This window comes from Protopterus annectens, chromosome 3.part1 (assembly GCF_019279795.1).
Source record: "Protopterus annectens isolate FY-2018-M chromosome 3.part1, PAN1.0, whole genome shotgun sequence".
Classification (NCBI taxonomy): Eukaryota; Metazoa; Chordata; order Ceratodontiformes; family Protopteridae; genus Protopterus; species Protopterus annectens.
In genome coordinates this window covers 852,443,670-852,459,155 of record NC_056732.1, presented here as the reverse complement: position 1 = coordinate 852,459,155, position 15,486 = coordinate 852,443,670, and the positions used below count along the sequence as shown (strand labels likewise).

At 40.7% G+C, this 15,486-nt stretch overlaps 1 protein-coding gene across 1 annotated transcript in view; it reads right to left on the bottom strand.

The window, feature by feature from the left end:
- Positions 1-15,486, bottom strand: part of LOC122798301 (lysine--tRNA ligase-like) — a 394,521-nt gene that overhangs the window by 191,713 nt on the left and 187,322 nt on the right. The window contains exon 8 of the mRNA XM_044067128.1: positions 6,454-6,616. Within this exon, the coding sequence (XP_043923063.1) occupies positions 6,454-6,616 (163 nt within the window). The remainder of the gene's footprint in view (positions 1-6,453; positions 6,617-15,486) is intronic.

The window sequence follows — 15,486 nt, the reverse complement described above, 5'->3', positions numbered from 1 at the left end:
AGTGTTTTAGCTATGAAATCACCCTGACCATTTGAATTTTTTTACAACAATACCTTTGTAATACCCACGGAAGCATTGTCGCCTCACTGTAAGACGCTGTCCGGTTCGATTCTCAGCTAGAGCATCTTCTGCGTGGAGACATGCGTGAATGGGCGTACCTTCATTTAAGGTTGTGCATCAGGGCTGGTAACTTGGCACGTAAAAATCAACTACCAATCATTAGCGGGCCGGAGTTCTGCTGTGGCGACCCCTAACTGGGAAAAGCCGAAAGACACACACACACCTTTGTAATATCATTGGACTCTCATATGCTCCAAATTTACTCAAGGACAGCTGTTTCTTCTTGTCCATCCACCAAGTGGTTGATCTCAGATCACATTATTTTGGTAACCTTTAGTTCCATAACTTGCGTTTTATTCAGATTCTTGCCTGTTAGCATCACAAATGCCAAGGAAACCACTGTTTAGAAAACTGCTCTGTTGACTTCTTCAAGGAAACCAACATCATGAAGCCATTTTACACTGACTTTTATAGGCAAAGCTCGAAGCACATTCATTCACTCAGCACCATACTGGAATCCTCAACCAAGTGATCAGTTTGATTCACTTTTGAAGAATGCTTTCAACCTATGTCATCTTTTTTTCTCATTCCCAGATAAACTTATCAGATCCCATCTGATCCTTTCTCTTCTCTTTATTCCTAGTTTCTGCAGTGCGCTTTTCTTCAGTTTTAATCATGCATTGGTCACCCATCTGTGAACTGTATCAAGTACTGCTGTGCACGTACTATGTGTCATTTCTGTTGTTGAAACTTAAGCCTTGTACATTTGCCACTTGATGTACTCACTCATTTTTTGTAACTTTACAGACTGAAATTTTGTAGGTACTCTTGACTAAGAGTCTTCTATATTTCTCAGCTTGTTAACAAAGTGATTGTGTCAAGATCTAAGGATGTTGTTGCTCCCCTTTTCTTGGTCCTCATTAGGTCAATCATTGAGTATAATGCCCCCTCTGGCATGTATCTGTCCACACACATGCAACTGGAATGGCCACAGCGATACCTTACTAAAAGGATGCAACGCGTAAGTAATGTGTTTTAGTGGACTGACTCAAAGCCCTGCCATTATACTTGGTATCCTACAGAGTGCTAAAAGGTGACCTGTGTCTGGCATACAAGGCAGCTTCCAACCCAGTACTGCTGTATTTACTGCACATCTGCAAGACCAATGGCATCAGAAATACCTGAAGGGATCTAAACCTCTCTACAACATCAACAAGAATGGTTTGGAGGAGCAGGTTTATCTCGCAGAGGATACCACTGCTCTGGAACAGACTTCCATCCATGTAAAACATAACTCATTCCTGTCCATATTCAAGCAGAAATAGGAGCTATGGATGGGAAACAGAAATGTTATCCCAGGACTGTTCCTTGTACTGCTAATGGTCAGAGGCAGCTCCTAAATGCTTTATCCCATGCTTGGGACCCTCAAATTATCTATGGTATGGTCTCAGTTATTCTCATTAGGAGTAATATATAATTACTAACCATGGTGTGGGTAAGGCCAATCTAACACCAAATGGGATAGGGTAATTCAAGCATCAAAAGGGAAATTGTCTAGGTTTACAATGTCCCGCAAGAGCAGCTAGCCTAGTACTTACTTGTGAACCCACGAGGCACTATTTATGATCTGCAGTTGTCTTTTCAGTTGCTGTTTCTCACATTGTAATTTATTGTGCAATACTCTTAAGTTACTGGTGCCATTTTGTGAAATGTACATACTAGACAGTATTTTCATTGTATACATGCTTTCTGATTGTAACTGCACTGTACCATACATTTTTTCAATAGTGCTGTGGGACTTTTACCCTAGCATCCCTGGGAAACAGGTGGTTGTTCAGTAGGACTTTCTTGTTGATTATACTTCTGAGAGCAGATAAAAATACATTTTCTATTAATGGAAGGTGACATTTCTGTTAGGGAATAAACATTCTCCTCTTTATTGGATCACATGGTTCAAAATGCAGGAGTGCATATTTTTTGAGTCTCTTGGCTGTAGCAGTATTTTCTTGAGATCGGTGAAAGAGACAATAATACACAATATGATAACATATATATGACTTTGCATACCTCAAGTAAAGCCTAATCCTGCACTATCCAGTCCCTGCTCTTTGGATAGTAGTTAGCACACAGTCCCCCAGAGTAAAATACCTTAAAACAATCTTACCATCTTTCCTCTGTCACCTAGTCCTCTACCCATGTCTGCATGTTATACTACATGAAGCCTGCCATGCTTAGTCTCTCTGGATTTAATTCTCGGTTTCAGGAGGCTTGCAGTTTTAAAATTGTACAGTATCCAGTGCCTAAAATAAAGAAGACATTTCCTGTTTGTCTACATCCTAGATCAGTTTATTTTCCTGATCTTTCCTCTGTGCTTTATGCCCTTGCACATACCTACATATAAATATAAATTGCACTGGAATATGCCTACTCCCTAAGCCTTTCATGTAAAAAAAATCACCTTTTTCCTCTGAAAAATGTCCTGGATCCTTCTCAACAATTTTGGACCTGCTGTCTAGCATACTCGGCTTCTATCACTCGTGTACACAATGGAGCCATATCCCTAATGTCTCTTTAGACAGCAAGCACAGCTCTCATTTTTTTAAACCTGACTGCAAACTCAGCCAAATCAAAACAATGTCTGCCTGTAGTGTATACTATCAAAGAACCCAATCTTGTTATATAAAATGCTTGTACCGACAGATTACTTATCCAAATATCCAAATAAAAGAAAATACCCAAATCAGCCAAAGGTTGCCCAGTGGAATAAAAACAAATGTACTGAAGTATATGAACCAGGCGTCCACCAAGACTGTCAGCATATAAAAAACCTTTTATTCAGAACATACAGGATATGCGCTTTCACAAAAGTTGTGCTTCATCAGATCCATCAACATAAAACTTCTAAAACCATTTATATAATGAAAACAATTAACAAACATCCAATAGAAACCTTTAATTGATTATTGATGTAAACTATGTTTTTTAAAACAGGCTTTAAAGATACAGCAGCATTAATACCAGGCAGTTTGTATACCTGCAACCTAATAATCCATTTGGTCTCAGCAATCTCAAGCCGATTATTAAAGTCACTACCCCTCTTATTAATAGGCACTACCTGTAATACCAAGAATTCAAAACTGTGTCCAGGTTGCAAGGAAATATGTTTTGCTAGTGCATTAAGCATATTCATACGTCTAATATCACCTTGGTGTTGTAATATGCGTTCCTTTAGCATCCTCACAGTCTTCCTGAAGACCTTAATTCACTAGCGAAACATATTTCTGTTTCATAGTTTTATGTTGATGGATCTGATGAAGCACAACTTTTGTGAAAGCACTTATCCTGTCTGTTCTGAATAAAAGTTTTTTTATATGCTGACAGTCTTGGTGGACGCCTGGTTTGTATACTTCAGCGCACTTAACCAAATATGGCATTATGAGATCTAGAAACAATAAGAAGATAAAGTTTTCTAAAGATGGGGAAATAAAATAGGAGTTTCATTTCCATTATCCTTCTATTTCTGATAACCCTTTTTACCCTTACAGCGTCGCAGAGATGCTGTAACCTATCCCATTAGCCAATTGGTGGAAGGCACTGAAATTCATTTTGGGTGGGGTGCCAGTCTTTCTCAAAATAAACACACACACACACACACACACACACACACACACACACACACACACACACACACACACACACACACACACACACACACACACACTCACAGACACCTGTACAGGTGATTTGGAAGATTTCTAGTGATAATACTAAGAACCAGAAGACTGCTTTATTATATTGAGATCCACCAAATGGCTGAGAGAAGACGTGAACCAGAGGATGTGATGTAATTAGATCCTGCAGATGAACAGTTCTCAGCTTATGCAGGGCAACACATTCATTTTTCTGTTTGAGTTCTTACTGGGAGATTCATAAATAATGACATGTTGGTACAACAGGTGGCAGCTCTGTAGTTGTGCGTACATTTAGCCATGCACAATTCACAAAGTCCACTCATGGCAGCCTTGCCAGCTCAGGAATCACTGCCCTCAGGAAGTGTATGCATGCTTCTCTAACCTCCCAACTACACATCTTACCTCTTATGCAGCATGGAGTTGTCCAGGCTTGTACACTGTATATTTCAGTGAGTCTTGGCTGCCTGCCTGCCCCAAGGATGGGTAATCCAACATTGGCTGCTAACACCCATCCTCCCCAGTGAACCCTCCAGTGTCCATGCCTCTTTTCTGAGGCACAGTAATGGCTTTATCCCTGTGCACCATAGGACCATTTTGGAAATATACAATCTGATCAACACTAGTGTAACATCACAATGGCAAGGCAATTATTTACAATATAGAGAGGGAATTTAATCAAGTAAAATGAACATTTCTAACATCTGTGCCAATCATAGGTTTAGTCTTAAACAGCAGATAATGTACTAGAAAATATTTATAAGCACATACTTAAACCATCAAGATATTGTTAAGTAACACAAAATCACCTTCTCTGGTACGAGCCTGGGATTAGTGCTGCTCTTCTGCTTCTGGTGAGAGACGGAGCAAAGAGGCATTGATTCTTAACTTTGTGATGCTGTGGTGAGGCCTGAACTAGTAATAGCTTACTTCCAAATGCAATCATGTGGTATGTAAATTCAGCAAACTTCATCCCACCTTCCTAAAGTTTGCAGCTGAAAAAATTGCTAAGTGCCTTACTCATATCTTTAACTTCTCTCACATCAGGCACTGTTCTACCAGCATTCAAGCACGGTTATAATCCCTCTTCCTGAAGTCACTACTCCTAATGGGCTACTACTCAGTGCTCTATTACCAAAATATTTGAAAAGTTTTTAAACAAGCAACTAGCTAATGCATTAACACATATGGCCTGTTATGTGATGTACAGCTTGGATGTTGCAATGTTTTCAGTACCTTTACTTCCCTGGTAATGGCCACTGATATGGACAGTACTTCTGGGCTACTCACAAAAAGGGCATTTGTGCCTAGTGGGCTTACAGGCATACCAAAGGAATAAAATAAAAATAAATTATAATACAGGGAAGGCAATATCAATTTAATTGCTTCGTAAGTATATCTTTGATTAATTCACACCCTATGTTAGACATGTTCTAGTGTTTTGTCATTGCTCTCTCTGAAATGTTTCAAGTTTCACTTTTAAAATAGATTGTTTCTTAAGTAATATTTTTATTCTTCTATGAAGAGCTGCCACTCAGCATTTCTTATGTATCCAATGTTTTGTTAATGCTTTTTTATGACTATATCTTGCCTTTGAGTTAGCATTTGAATAAGGAGTTAACATACATGCATACGTAACAGGTGTACCTTCAGTATGTATGTGAAAACATGCAGTTATAAGACAGGCAGTCCATCAAAAGTGCAGCTGTGTGTCTGTCTTAACTGTGTTTGTAACCTACACAGTGCAGTCTAGTTATGTATGTATAATGTGCTTAGTACACAATCATAAAATTAAACAGTCTAGTTTTTAGTCATAATTGTTGCTTACTACATCATTAAACAGACGTAAATGAAATTCTAAAACATAAACAGAAGTTTGTAATCCATTTGCAGATACGGTAAAGAGATTTGTACATTGTCAATAACTGAATGTGCGATGGATTGCTGTACAGCTTAAAGTGTTCCATCACCCTTTTGTACATACCCCATTGCACCACTGCATGTGGTGCCTCCACTGCTGTCCTGTATTTTCTCCATAATCATGCCTGTTTTATCGTGTGATTTTTTAAAAAAAATTAAATCCTTCATAAAATGTTACTGTTGCCTGTGTGACATGACCAAAAAAGTGCATTGAAAGTTGTCCTTGGTGATGTTGACATAAGGGAGTGCGTTTGAGTGCATCCATATTCTTTAATGGATGCACCACAGCACGTGCATGGGTCTCTGTCTATTAAAGTCTATGGACACACTACATGCTATCTCCCAACTGATGTCAGCAAGGGATACAGTAAAATAATCTGGGTGGATTCATAATAAAAAGCTTATGAAGATTTTTATTAAGAAACTTTTGACATAATTTTAGTAATGTGGGGTGGAAAATATATTGCAGCACTTAAATTACAAAGTGCCACCACGATATATATCCAAACTGCAATGGAACACTTTAATGCAAAATCTACACCAGCTTTAAAAAAAAAGAACAGAACAGCTGCATTAAAGATTCAGTATTTGTTTTTCTTCCAGAAGCTATATATTCAGCCACTGACTTTCATGCTTTTATCTGCCAAAAAGAAGCTTGGCCCAGTTCAATGTGTACAATATGGTATTTTGATTATATGTAATTGTAATGAATGGCTGAGTGCTACAATGAAAGACATCTATAGTTTCAAATTAGAGTTCATCAACCACAGTAAAATTATAGTACCTGAAAGCAGTGTTTCTGTTATTTCCATAAGATCGTTGTAATCTGCATAGGCCATGTAGAATTCACAAGTGCTGAATTCTGGGTTGTGTGTCAGATCAATGCCTTCATTTCTGAACTGACGACCTAGTTCATAGACGCGATCAATACCTCCTACCACAAGCATCTAAAAAAAATAAAAATAAAAAAGAATTGTTTGCAAGCAAAAGCACAAACACGTTTAGTTGATCCTATACAACACACATTTAAAGGGGAAATACTGCAAAGAGTAGTATTTTGAACAACAGCAATTTGCACAGATTTTCACAGTACACTGGTATTCCAGTTTGTGTACAAAAAATTTGAAACAATGCAAAATAATACAACAAATGGCATGAAGATAAAGGACATGAAATAAAGATATATATATATATATATATATATATATATATATATATATATATATATATATATATATATATATATATATATATATATCACTAAGGTCTGTATGAGAACAAAAGCCTATAAAATGTTAGTAAATGGAATGTTCTGCAACTTGAAGAAGCAGGAGTTGTATACTAGGACAAAACAGGAACTTAATGATGTTCTTCGTGTTTCACTGTTGCAGTCCTCACATATGGGTTATCCAGCTCCCGGTAGCCCTCAGTCAGCCCGAATACCAGAGTCCTTGGTATATGATGTCGGCTGCCACCAGTTGTAAAACTGATGTCAGAACGTCAGGTATAAAGGGAGGCAGCAGACTCAATCATTTCCTCAGTCTTTCTTGCCGCAGATCCCGAAGCAGATGCAATTCACACTAGTGCCGGTCGGCCGTTTACCTTTGTTTTGGTTTCCAACTACCAAGTTGAAGACGCCTTCAGAAAAGTACCCCATTGGGGATCCTCTTTTCTTGCTTTAACGAATGTCAGATAAAGTTAATAACCTTCTTGCCTGTGGAAAACAGATTCTGCACCGTGATTTCCGTTCCTATTGTATAACTTGTTTGGGCCTTGAGCACGATGTCCCTAACTGCAAACTCTGTGCTTCCTTTAACCCGCGTACCATATGCCGTAGAGCTAAGATTTTGCATAAGCATTTCGGTGTCTGGCCTAAGTTCGTCAGTATGGCATCTTCTGGTCTCCCGACTTCAGATATAACGCAAAGACAATGACTGCTACAGGCCTAGGGTTAAATCTGCTGATGACACACCGGTGAAATTGGTTGTCAGCACAGTGCTAGTCAGTGAGGTGCTTTCACAGTCCCTGCAGTCTGCAGATTTTCAGCTGCAAGCCTCTGCCGAGACCTTTATGAAGTTCTCCATGCTGCAGGCTACTATTTTGTCTTCAGACCCTCTGCCTGTCGCCGCCTCAGATGGGTCTGGAGCCACTTTGCAGGCACTGGCTTCTGACGCCTCTTCATTTCGACATGAGACCAGAACCAAACCGATTAACTTAGTTCAGACTTCTGCAGTGGCTTGGCCTTCCGAGTCCCTCCAGATTGCTAGTAAACCTTCCAGCCGCAAACTTACTCACAAACAGGCATCGGCCAACCCTCCTGTGCTTCAGTCCCAGTTGGTAAAGATGGCTGGTGATCTTCTTTCCCTGATTAGGGGTTCACATCCCCCCTCCAAAGAGGGCTAGGGAATTATCTCCTGATGTTTTGTCTGTCTCAAATTCTGAGATTTCCAGTTAGTCTGCTGGTGAAGAAGGAAATTCTCAACTTTTTTCTAGCTTTGAGGATTCTGATGCTGAGAACTCTATCCCTTCTGCCTCCCCTCCAGAAGATTTTTCCTTTGGGGATACTTTGAATACTCTTAGGGAGCATTTTAAATGAGAATGTCAGGATTTTCCACAGTCTAAGAAAAGAATCAGGGAATTTTTGGATTTGCCACAGCATAAGCCTCTGGCTATACCTCCAGTTTTGGAAGTTGTGGATGATGTTTTCATGGAAAATTCTTTAACTCCTAATTCTGTTCCTCCTGCCCCCCAGAAAACCGGATAGATATTATAGGGTTCCTGAATCTCATCAATTCCTTTTTAAAAAACCTACTGCTGATCCAGAAATTATTTCTCAAGACCCCAAGGGTGTTAAGACTACTATTGCTAAAAACCCTGTGCCTTCTGATAAGACATCTAGGGCCTTGGACAGGTGGGGTAAAAAAGTCTATACTTCTGCAACTCTTGCCATTAGATCTGTGAATTGTCTTTTTCACGTGCTTAAGTATCAGCAGCATACTTTGGAGGCTATTAAGGCTAAACTTGGAGATATTCCTTCCACGATGGAGAACAAAGATTTACAAGACTTACTGAATTCTGCTACTTTAGTTAATAAGCATTCACTTTGTTGTGGTTTTGACACTTTGGAGGCTTCCTGCAGAACAGCAGCCACTGGTTCCGTAATTAGAAGGCATGCTTGGCTCAGGGAACAGCCTCTTTCTGAACCTGTTAAATCTAAATTGCTGGATGTTCCTTTGCACAAGGACAATCTTTTTGGTAATAAGGCTGAGGAGGTACTGAAGAAGTTGGAGGATAAGGCAAAATCTATGCAAGCTGTAAAAGATTTCCTTCAGGTTCAGCCTCCTCAGTTTAGTAGGCATTATCCTTCCAAGGATTGGTCTTTCCTTGATCCTGGCAAGCAGGGTCGCTCTAGGCCTAGGGGTTTCAGATCTTCCAGAGGGCAGGCTTCTGCCCCTCAAAGGACTAAACAATGGCATTCTTCTTCTGCTAAATCAGGGAGTTCTAAGCCAGCTTCCCAAAGCAAACATTCTCAATAACTCCGGCCTTCTTGTGCCTACCTCTGCAGGCCCTGGGTTTCCTTTGGGGGGAAGGTTAGCCAGGTTCACAGAGGTATGGTCTACCATCACAAATGACAAATGGGTATGCAATATAGTAAACCAAGGTTACAAGTTTTACTTTCAAACCTTCCCTGTTTTGCAAGGGTACCCAGATATACCCAGAACTCTCAGGGCAGAGGTAGAAACTCAAATTTCTTCTATACTGACTATGGGGGCTATAGAGCCAGTTCCTGCAAATCAGGCAGGCCTAGGTTTTTATTCAAGACTTTTTCTGGTACCCAAGAAAGGGGGAACCTGGTGCCTTATTCCGGATCTGTCTATTCTAAACATTTTTCTGGTGATTCCCAAATTCAAGATGCTCACCCTTCAACAGTTACTACCAATGCTGGGCAAGGATTCATGGCTGGTAACTTTGGATCTAAAGGAGGCTTATCTGCACATCCCAATAAGGGAAAGTTGCAGGCAGTTCCTTCGCTTCAGGGCTGGGGAGCAACACTTTCAATTCTCTGCATTGCCCTTTGGCTTATCTACTGCTCCCAGAGTTTTTACCAAGTGCCTGGCTCCAGCCATTGCTTTTTGCAGGCAGAGAAACATTCAAATTTATCCTTACCTGGACGACTGTCTCATTCAAGCAAACTCCCCAGAACAACTAGAAAAGGATTTGGATTTTGTGAAGAACATTCTCACCTCTTTGGGTTACACTCTCAATGAAAAGAAGTCAAAGTTGGTTCCTACAAAGGAGATTGTTTTCCTGGTAGTGAGTCTGAATACAGCCACCCAGATGGCATTCCTCCCTCAACAGAAGCAAGAATATCTTTCGGCTTACTTCATGAACTTGGCAAGCATGACCCAGCTCTCTGCAAGGCAGTTCCTGTAAGCACTGGGGTTCATGGCTTCATGTATTTTGATGATCCCATATGCAAGGCTGCATATGAGAAAATGTCAATGGTACCTCAAGAATCTTTGGTGTCAACACACACAGGACTTAGACTTAATTCTTCCCCTGATTCCCTGTCTACAAATGGAGTTCCACTGGTGGGCTACAGCATGTTCTCAGAACAAGGGTCTGCCTTTCTGCCCACCTCCTGCCAGCCCGGCTCTCACCACAGATGCCTCAGATGTTGCATGGTGTGCTCATCTGGAAGGCAGGGGCATACAGGGGACTTGGAGCACCCAGCAGATTCATCTGCACATAAACTTAAAAGAATTGATGGCAGTGCAGCAGGCCTTGCTGGCTTTCAAGGACCTACTCTGCCCTGTGACTCTGTTGATTAGGACAGACAATACCACAGTCATGTGGTACATCAACAAGCAAGGGGGGACTCACTCTTACCCCTTGTGCAGACAAAGCATGAGACTATGGTCCATAGCAGCATCCATGGGCTTACATCTAATAGCCCAGTATCTCCCAGGAAGGGTAAACCCCTTGGCGGATCATTTGAGCAGACATGTTCTGGATCCTCATGAGTGGCAACTGAACAAGGACATTTTCCATCCCATCACTCATCATTGGGGCACCCCACAAGTGGATCTTTTCTCCTCTCACACCAATCATCTCCTTTCAACCTTCTGCACCAGGGAGTTTCACAACAAAGCTTGGAAGGTGGACGCGTTGTCCTTCCCATGGACATATCTCTCAGTTTATGCATTCCCTCCTCTGCCTCTTCTTCCCAGAGTGCTGTTAAAGATAAGGGACGAAAAATCACAGGCTATTCTGATAGCACCAGATTGGCCCAGGCAGCATTGGTATCCTGTCCTTCGCAGCCTTTCCCAGGCTCAGCCTTGGCATCTTCCTCTGGTACCAGATTTGTTGGTTCATGGGGAGGGAAAGTTCCTTCATCCTCATCTTCAAACTCTGTATTTAACTGCCTGGCTAATAGGTTAAATCTTTCCCAACAGGTGGAGGAAGTTCTTCATGAGACCAGGAGGCCTATCACCAGAAAATCCTATGCAGATAAATGGAAGAGATTTTGCTTGGATGCTAGCTAAAGGAGACTCTTCTCATCTTTCTCTTTCCCTCATTCTTGACTACCTAGCAGGATTGCTTAATGGTGGACTTTCCTTTTCTTCAATCAAAATTCACACTTAAGCAATTTTGGCTCATTGTTCTTTTGAAAAACCCATTTTTTCTCACCCCTTGATAAAACAGTTCCTGAGGGAGATAGTAATCTTAGACCTCCCAGAAGAGCTCCTCCTGCTTGGGATCTTAATTTTGTCCTGGAAAAACTTACTCTGCCTCCCTTTGAACCAGCTGCCTCTGCAGATTTCAAGTTTCTATCCTGGAAGACTGCTTTCCTTTTAGCTATTACTTCAGCTAGAAGGGTATCTGAGCTGCAAGCCTTAATGGCAGTAGAACCTTTCATTATTTTTCACTCAGATCGGGTTTCTCTGAGAACTAATCCCTCCTTCATACCTAAGATAGTTTCCAGTTTAACCCTTAACCAGTCTATTCACCTGCCTACATTTTTCAACAATCCCCAAAATAAAGGGGAAAGGGTTCTGCACTCTCTTGATGTGCATATACAGCTGAGATTTTACTTAGACAGGACTAAATCCTTTCGAAAATCTGAACAGTTGTTGGTTAATTTTGCTCCTGGGGTTCAGGGTAAAGCTATTTCAAAACAAACCATCTCCAAATGGATTGCTCATTGTATTCACGTTTGTTACCTGCAGCATGGGAAGGTTCCCCCTCAGGGTATTAGGACCATTCTACTAGAGCAGCCTCTACCTCTGCAGCCTTTCTGAGAGGTGTGCCTACTAAGGACATTCTAGAAGCAGCTTCTTGGTCTTCTGTCCATACTTTCACAAAGCATTACAATCTACGTTTGTTTTCTAAATCCAGAGCTGGTTTTGCCTCTGCAGTTTTGCAGGGCCTTCTTACCAACCCTTAATCTGTGATCCTTCCTCCACCCTTTGTCTTTTTCCTGGGCTTTGGGAATCAACCCTTATGTGAGTACTGCAACAGTGAAACACGAAGAACAAGTACAGTTGTGTACACTTACCATAAATGTAGATGGTCAAGTGTATTCACTGTTGCAGTCCTGGTTTCCCACCCTCCATTCCCCCCTTTTTCTTAAGGCACAGACTATGTATTTTTATTTTTTGTATGACATGTGTCCAGGGTACTACCCTTCCTGGGTTAGCCTACTTTTGGGGGCTCCTGACAGTTAAGGCAAGAAAAACTGAGGAAATGGCGTCAGCTGCCTCCATTTATACCTGACGTTCTGACATCAGTTTTACAACCGGTGGCAGCCGACGTCATATACTAAGGACTCTGGTATTCTGGCCGACTGAGGGCAACTGGGAGCCGGATAACCCATATGTGAGGACTGCAACAGTGGATACTCTTGAACATCTACATTTATGGTAAGTGTACACAACTGTACTTTCATGAATGTATCACCCAGCTCTTTATCAGTGATGACTCCCTCAAATGTTTAGTAGTACCATACCCCAGCTAATAAAACAAGATGGTTACTAGCTTAACTGTGTAAGGAACCTCAGTATAACTACATGTTCTCACACTAGTAAACGAGGAGTGGTCTATGTCACAATACAGCTAGAGAGTTACAATACTACATAATGAATGATCAGCCTTGCAAAATAGCTAGCATGTCGTAATAGTAAATGTGGAAAATTTCACTGTAAATAAGGAAAATTATAATACAGTTTCTGAGGAAGAAAATGGAATGGGCATACACGACAAGGGGTAAAAATATCCAGCAAGGATGTCAAGGCCTCATGATAAGCTTCAGCAAGTTTTTGCGGTACAAGACAGAACAAAGCTACTCTGGGGTAGTCAGACTATAAATCTTTGCATTGCGCAAGATCAAAATGAGGAGGTTCCACCCAACGTATCTTGGCCTCAAAACAATGCAGACAGTGATCTGATCAAATTATGGTTCTACCTAATGATTACATGTGATCAGCTGTGAAAGCATTCATCTGAAAGACCAAATCTAGAGTATGCCCATGTTGGTGGGTAGCACAGTATTGTTTTGGAGAGTAAAATGGTAATATGTCACTTTTCTTTTCATGACCATAAATGGATAAAGTTAGACTCAACAGGAGTCCTGTAATGATAATTAGCTGGTATCTCAGACTGGCAAATAAAGGGATACTTGTCTGGTAAAAAACAGGTGTTCTGCATTGACACATAGTGTGAGCCATACAACAATAAGCAGCATCCGTCCTACATCCCTGGGTTTAATTCCTTCAGTTTCCACTTATAAACTGTGTGACTTAGCCAAAGTCACTTAAGAAGGAATGTGTCTAGTCTGTGCACTTGGTTAACAATATATATATATATATATATATATATATATATATATATATATATATATATATATATATATATATATATATATAAACACTGGCAATTACTGGAGGATCTACTAATAAATGGTGGGCATATGCGCCAGAAGCTGTTAAAGACCGGGGGGGGGGGGGTGACAGGGGCACTTAGTGAACTAAAAAGGGCATTTTTTTTATAACTATTTGCTACCACAACATAGGTTCACTTGGAAGAAATTTTAAGCTTAGCCAATTCCCTTTTTGTGCTTGAATTAACATTTTCTGATTGGTCTTAGCTATCCCCATGGCTGATAATTGTATTGGGTGGCGCAGTGGTGCAGCGGTTAATGCTGTCACCTCACAGCAAGAGGTTCTCTGGTTCGATTCGGGATTTGCCTCTGTGTGAGTGTGCATGTTCTGTTGCATTGCATTGGGTGGGTTCTAGGTACTCTCCGTTCCGGTTCCTCTCTCATTTCTATTCGACTGGCCATTTCTCCCCTTTCCTCCCTCTGAAAGTTGGAAAACCTGGATCCCTGAACCTAGTCACAAATGTTAAATAAATAAATAAAATAAATATTAGCCCTAGTGAGAACAAATGTGATCACACCATAGATAATTTCAGGGGGCCATGTAAGGGATGCAGCATTTAGGAACTGTCTCTATCCATTAGTGGCATGAGGGGAAATCCTGGAGTACATTTTCTATTACCCATCCTTAGATCCAAGTTGCATTTGAATATGAATGGATGAGTTTTGTTTTATTTTTATGGATAGTCTGTTCCGGAACAGTGGTGGCCTCTGTGATATATATCCATCGCTCCACAACATTCAGTTTAGATAACTGGACTGGGTATTTCTGATGCCATTTGACTTGCTGATGTTCACTAGGTCCATCTGTATTATGTCGGAGTATGCTTTGTATGCCAGACATGTCACCTTTAAGCACTCTGTAGGATACTGAGTATAATAATAAATATTTGAGGTGGTCCATGCAAGACCTATTGTTTAGGACTTGTATCCTTTTAGTAAGGTATCTCTGAAGATATTCCAATTGTTGCATGGGGCTGGACAGATACATGCCAAAGTGGGCATTATACAAAACGATTGACATAATGAGAGCCTTGTACAGGGGGACAACAACATCTCTAGATCTAGTCACAATCAATTTGTTTATAAGCTGTGCAATATAGAAAGGCTTTCTTATGACACTGGGCACATGTTGGTCAAAAGTTAGGTCAGTGTACACACAAGTTCCCAAATGCCAAACAATTGGATCAGTTCTCCGAGGGTATTGTCATGATTTTGATACCAGTTATTATTTGGGACAAACCTTCCTGCATGATGGTTAAGTCATTTGGGGATTCAATAACTTCTCCTAGCTTGCAGTCATCTCAGACTTAGCTGGCCAAAGCTCTTTGGTATTTCCTTTTACTTTCGAGATGTATATGCCAAACAGAAAAAGTCTCAGCACCGAACCCTGGGGGACTCCATTGGTGACTGGTCTCTTCCCCTGTTTTGATCTCCTGCATCCTGTGAGCCAAGTTGGCAATGCAGTTGGTGATCTAAGTGTCTGCTCCTACATTATTCATCTTTTGTACTACACCTGAGTAGGGGATTGTGTCAAAAGGCTTGGCCAGGTCAAGGTAATGTGGTGTTAACTGTTTTACCTTCATCCATTGCTTTGGTAACAAGAGTAAAGCTTAAAATCTGCCCATGATTTTGAGCCTTTCACACTTTCCTCTGGGCTGTTTTCAAACACATTTTTAGTGCCATGCATACATGTGTGCATTCCTTGATTCACCTTCCTGATTGTATTAAATTATATTCGTTGTATAATACAGCACACTTGTTAGACTTAAGTTAGAGCCCATTTTAAATGTATTGTTTAACCATTTTTCCAGTAGGCAATGAAGCAAAATGTATGCACTAATAATGACAAAACTGCCCTATTCAGAACATTTCCATGAT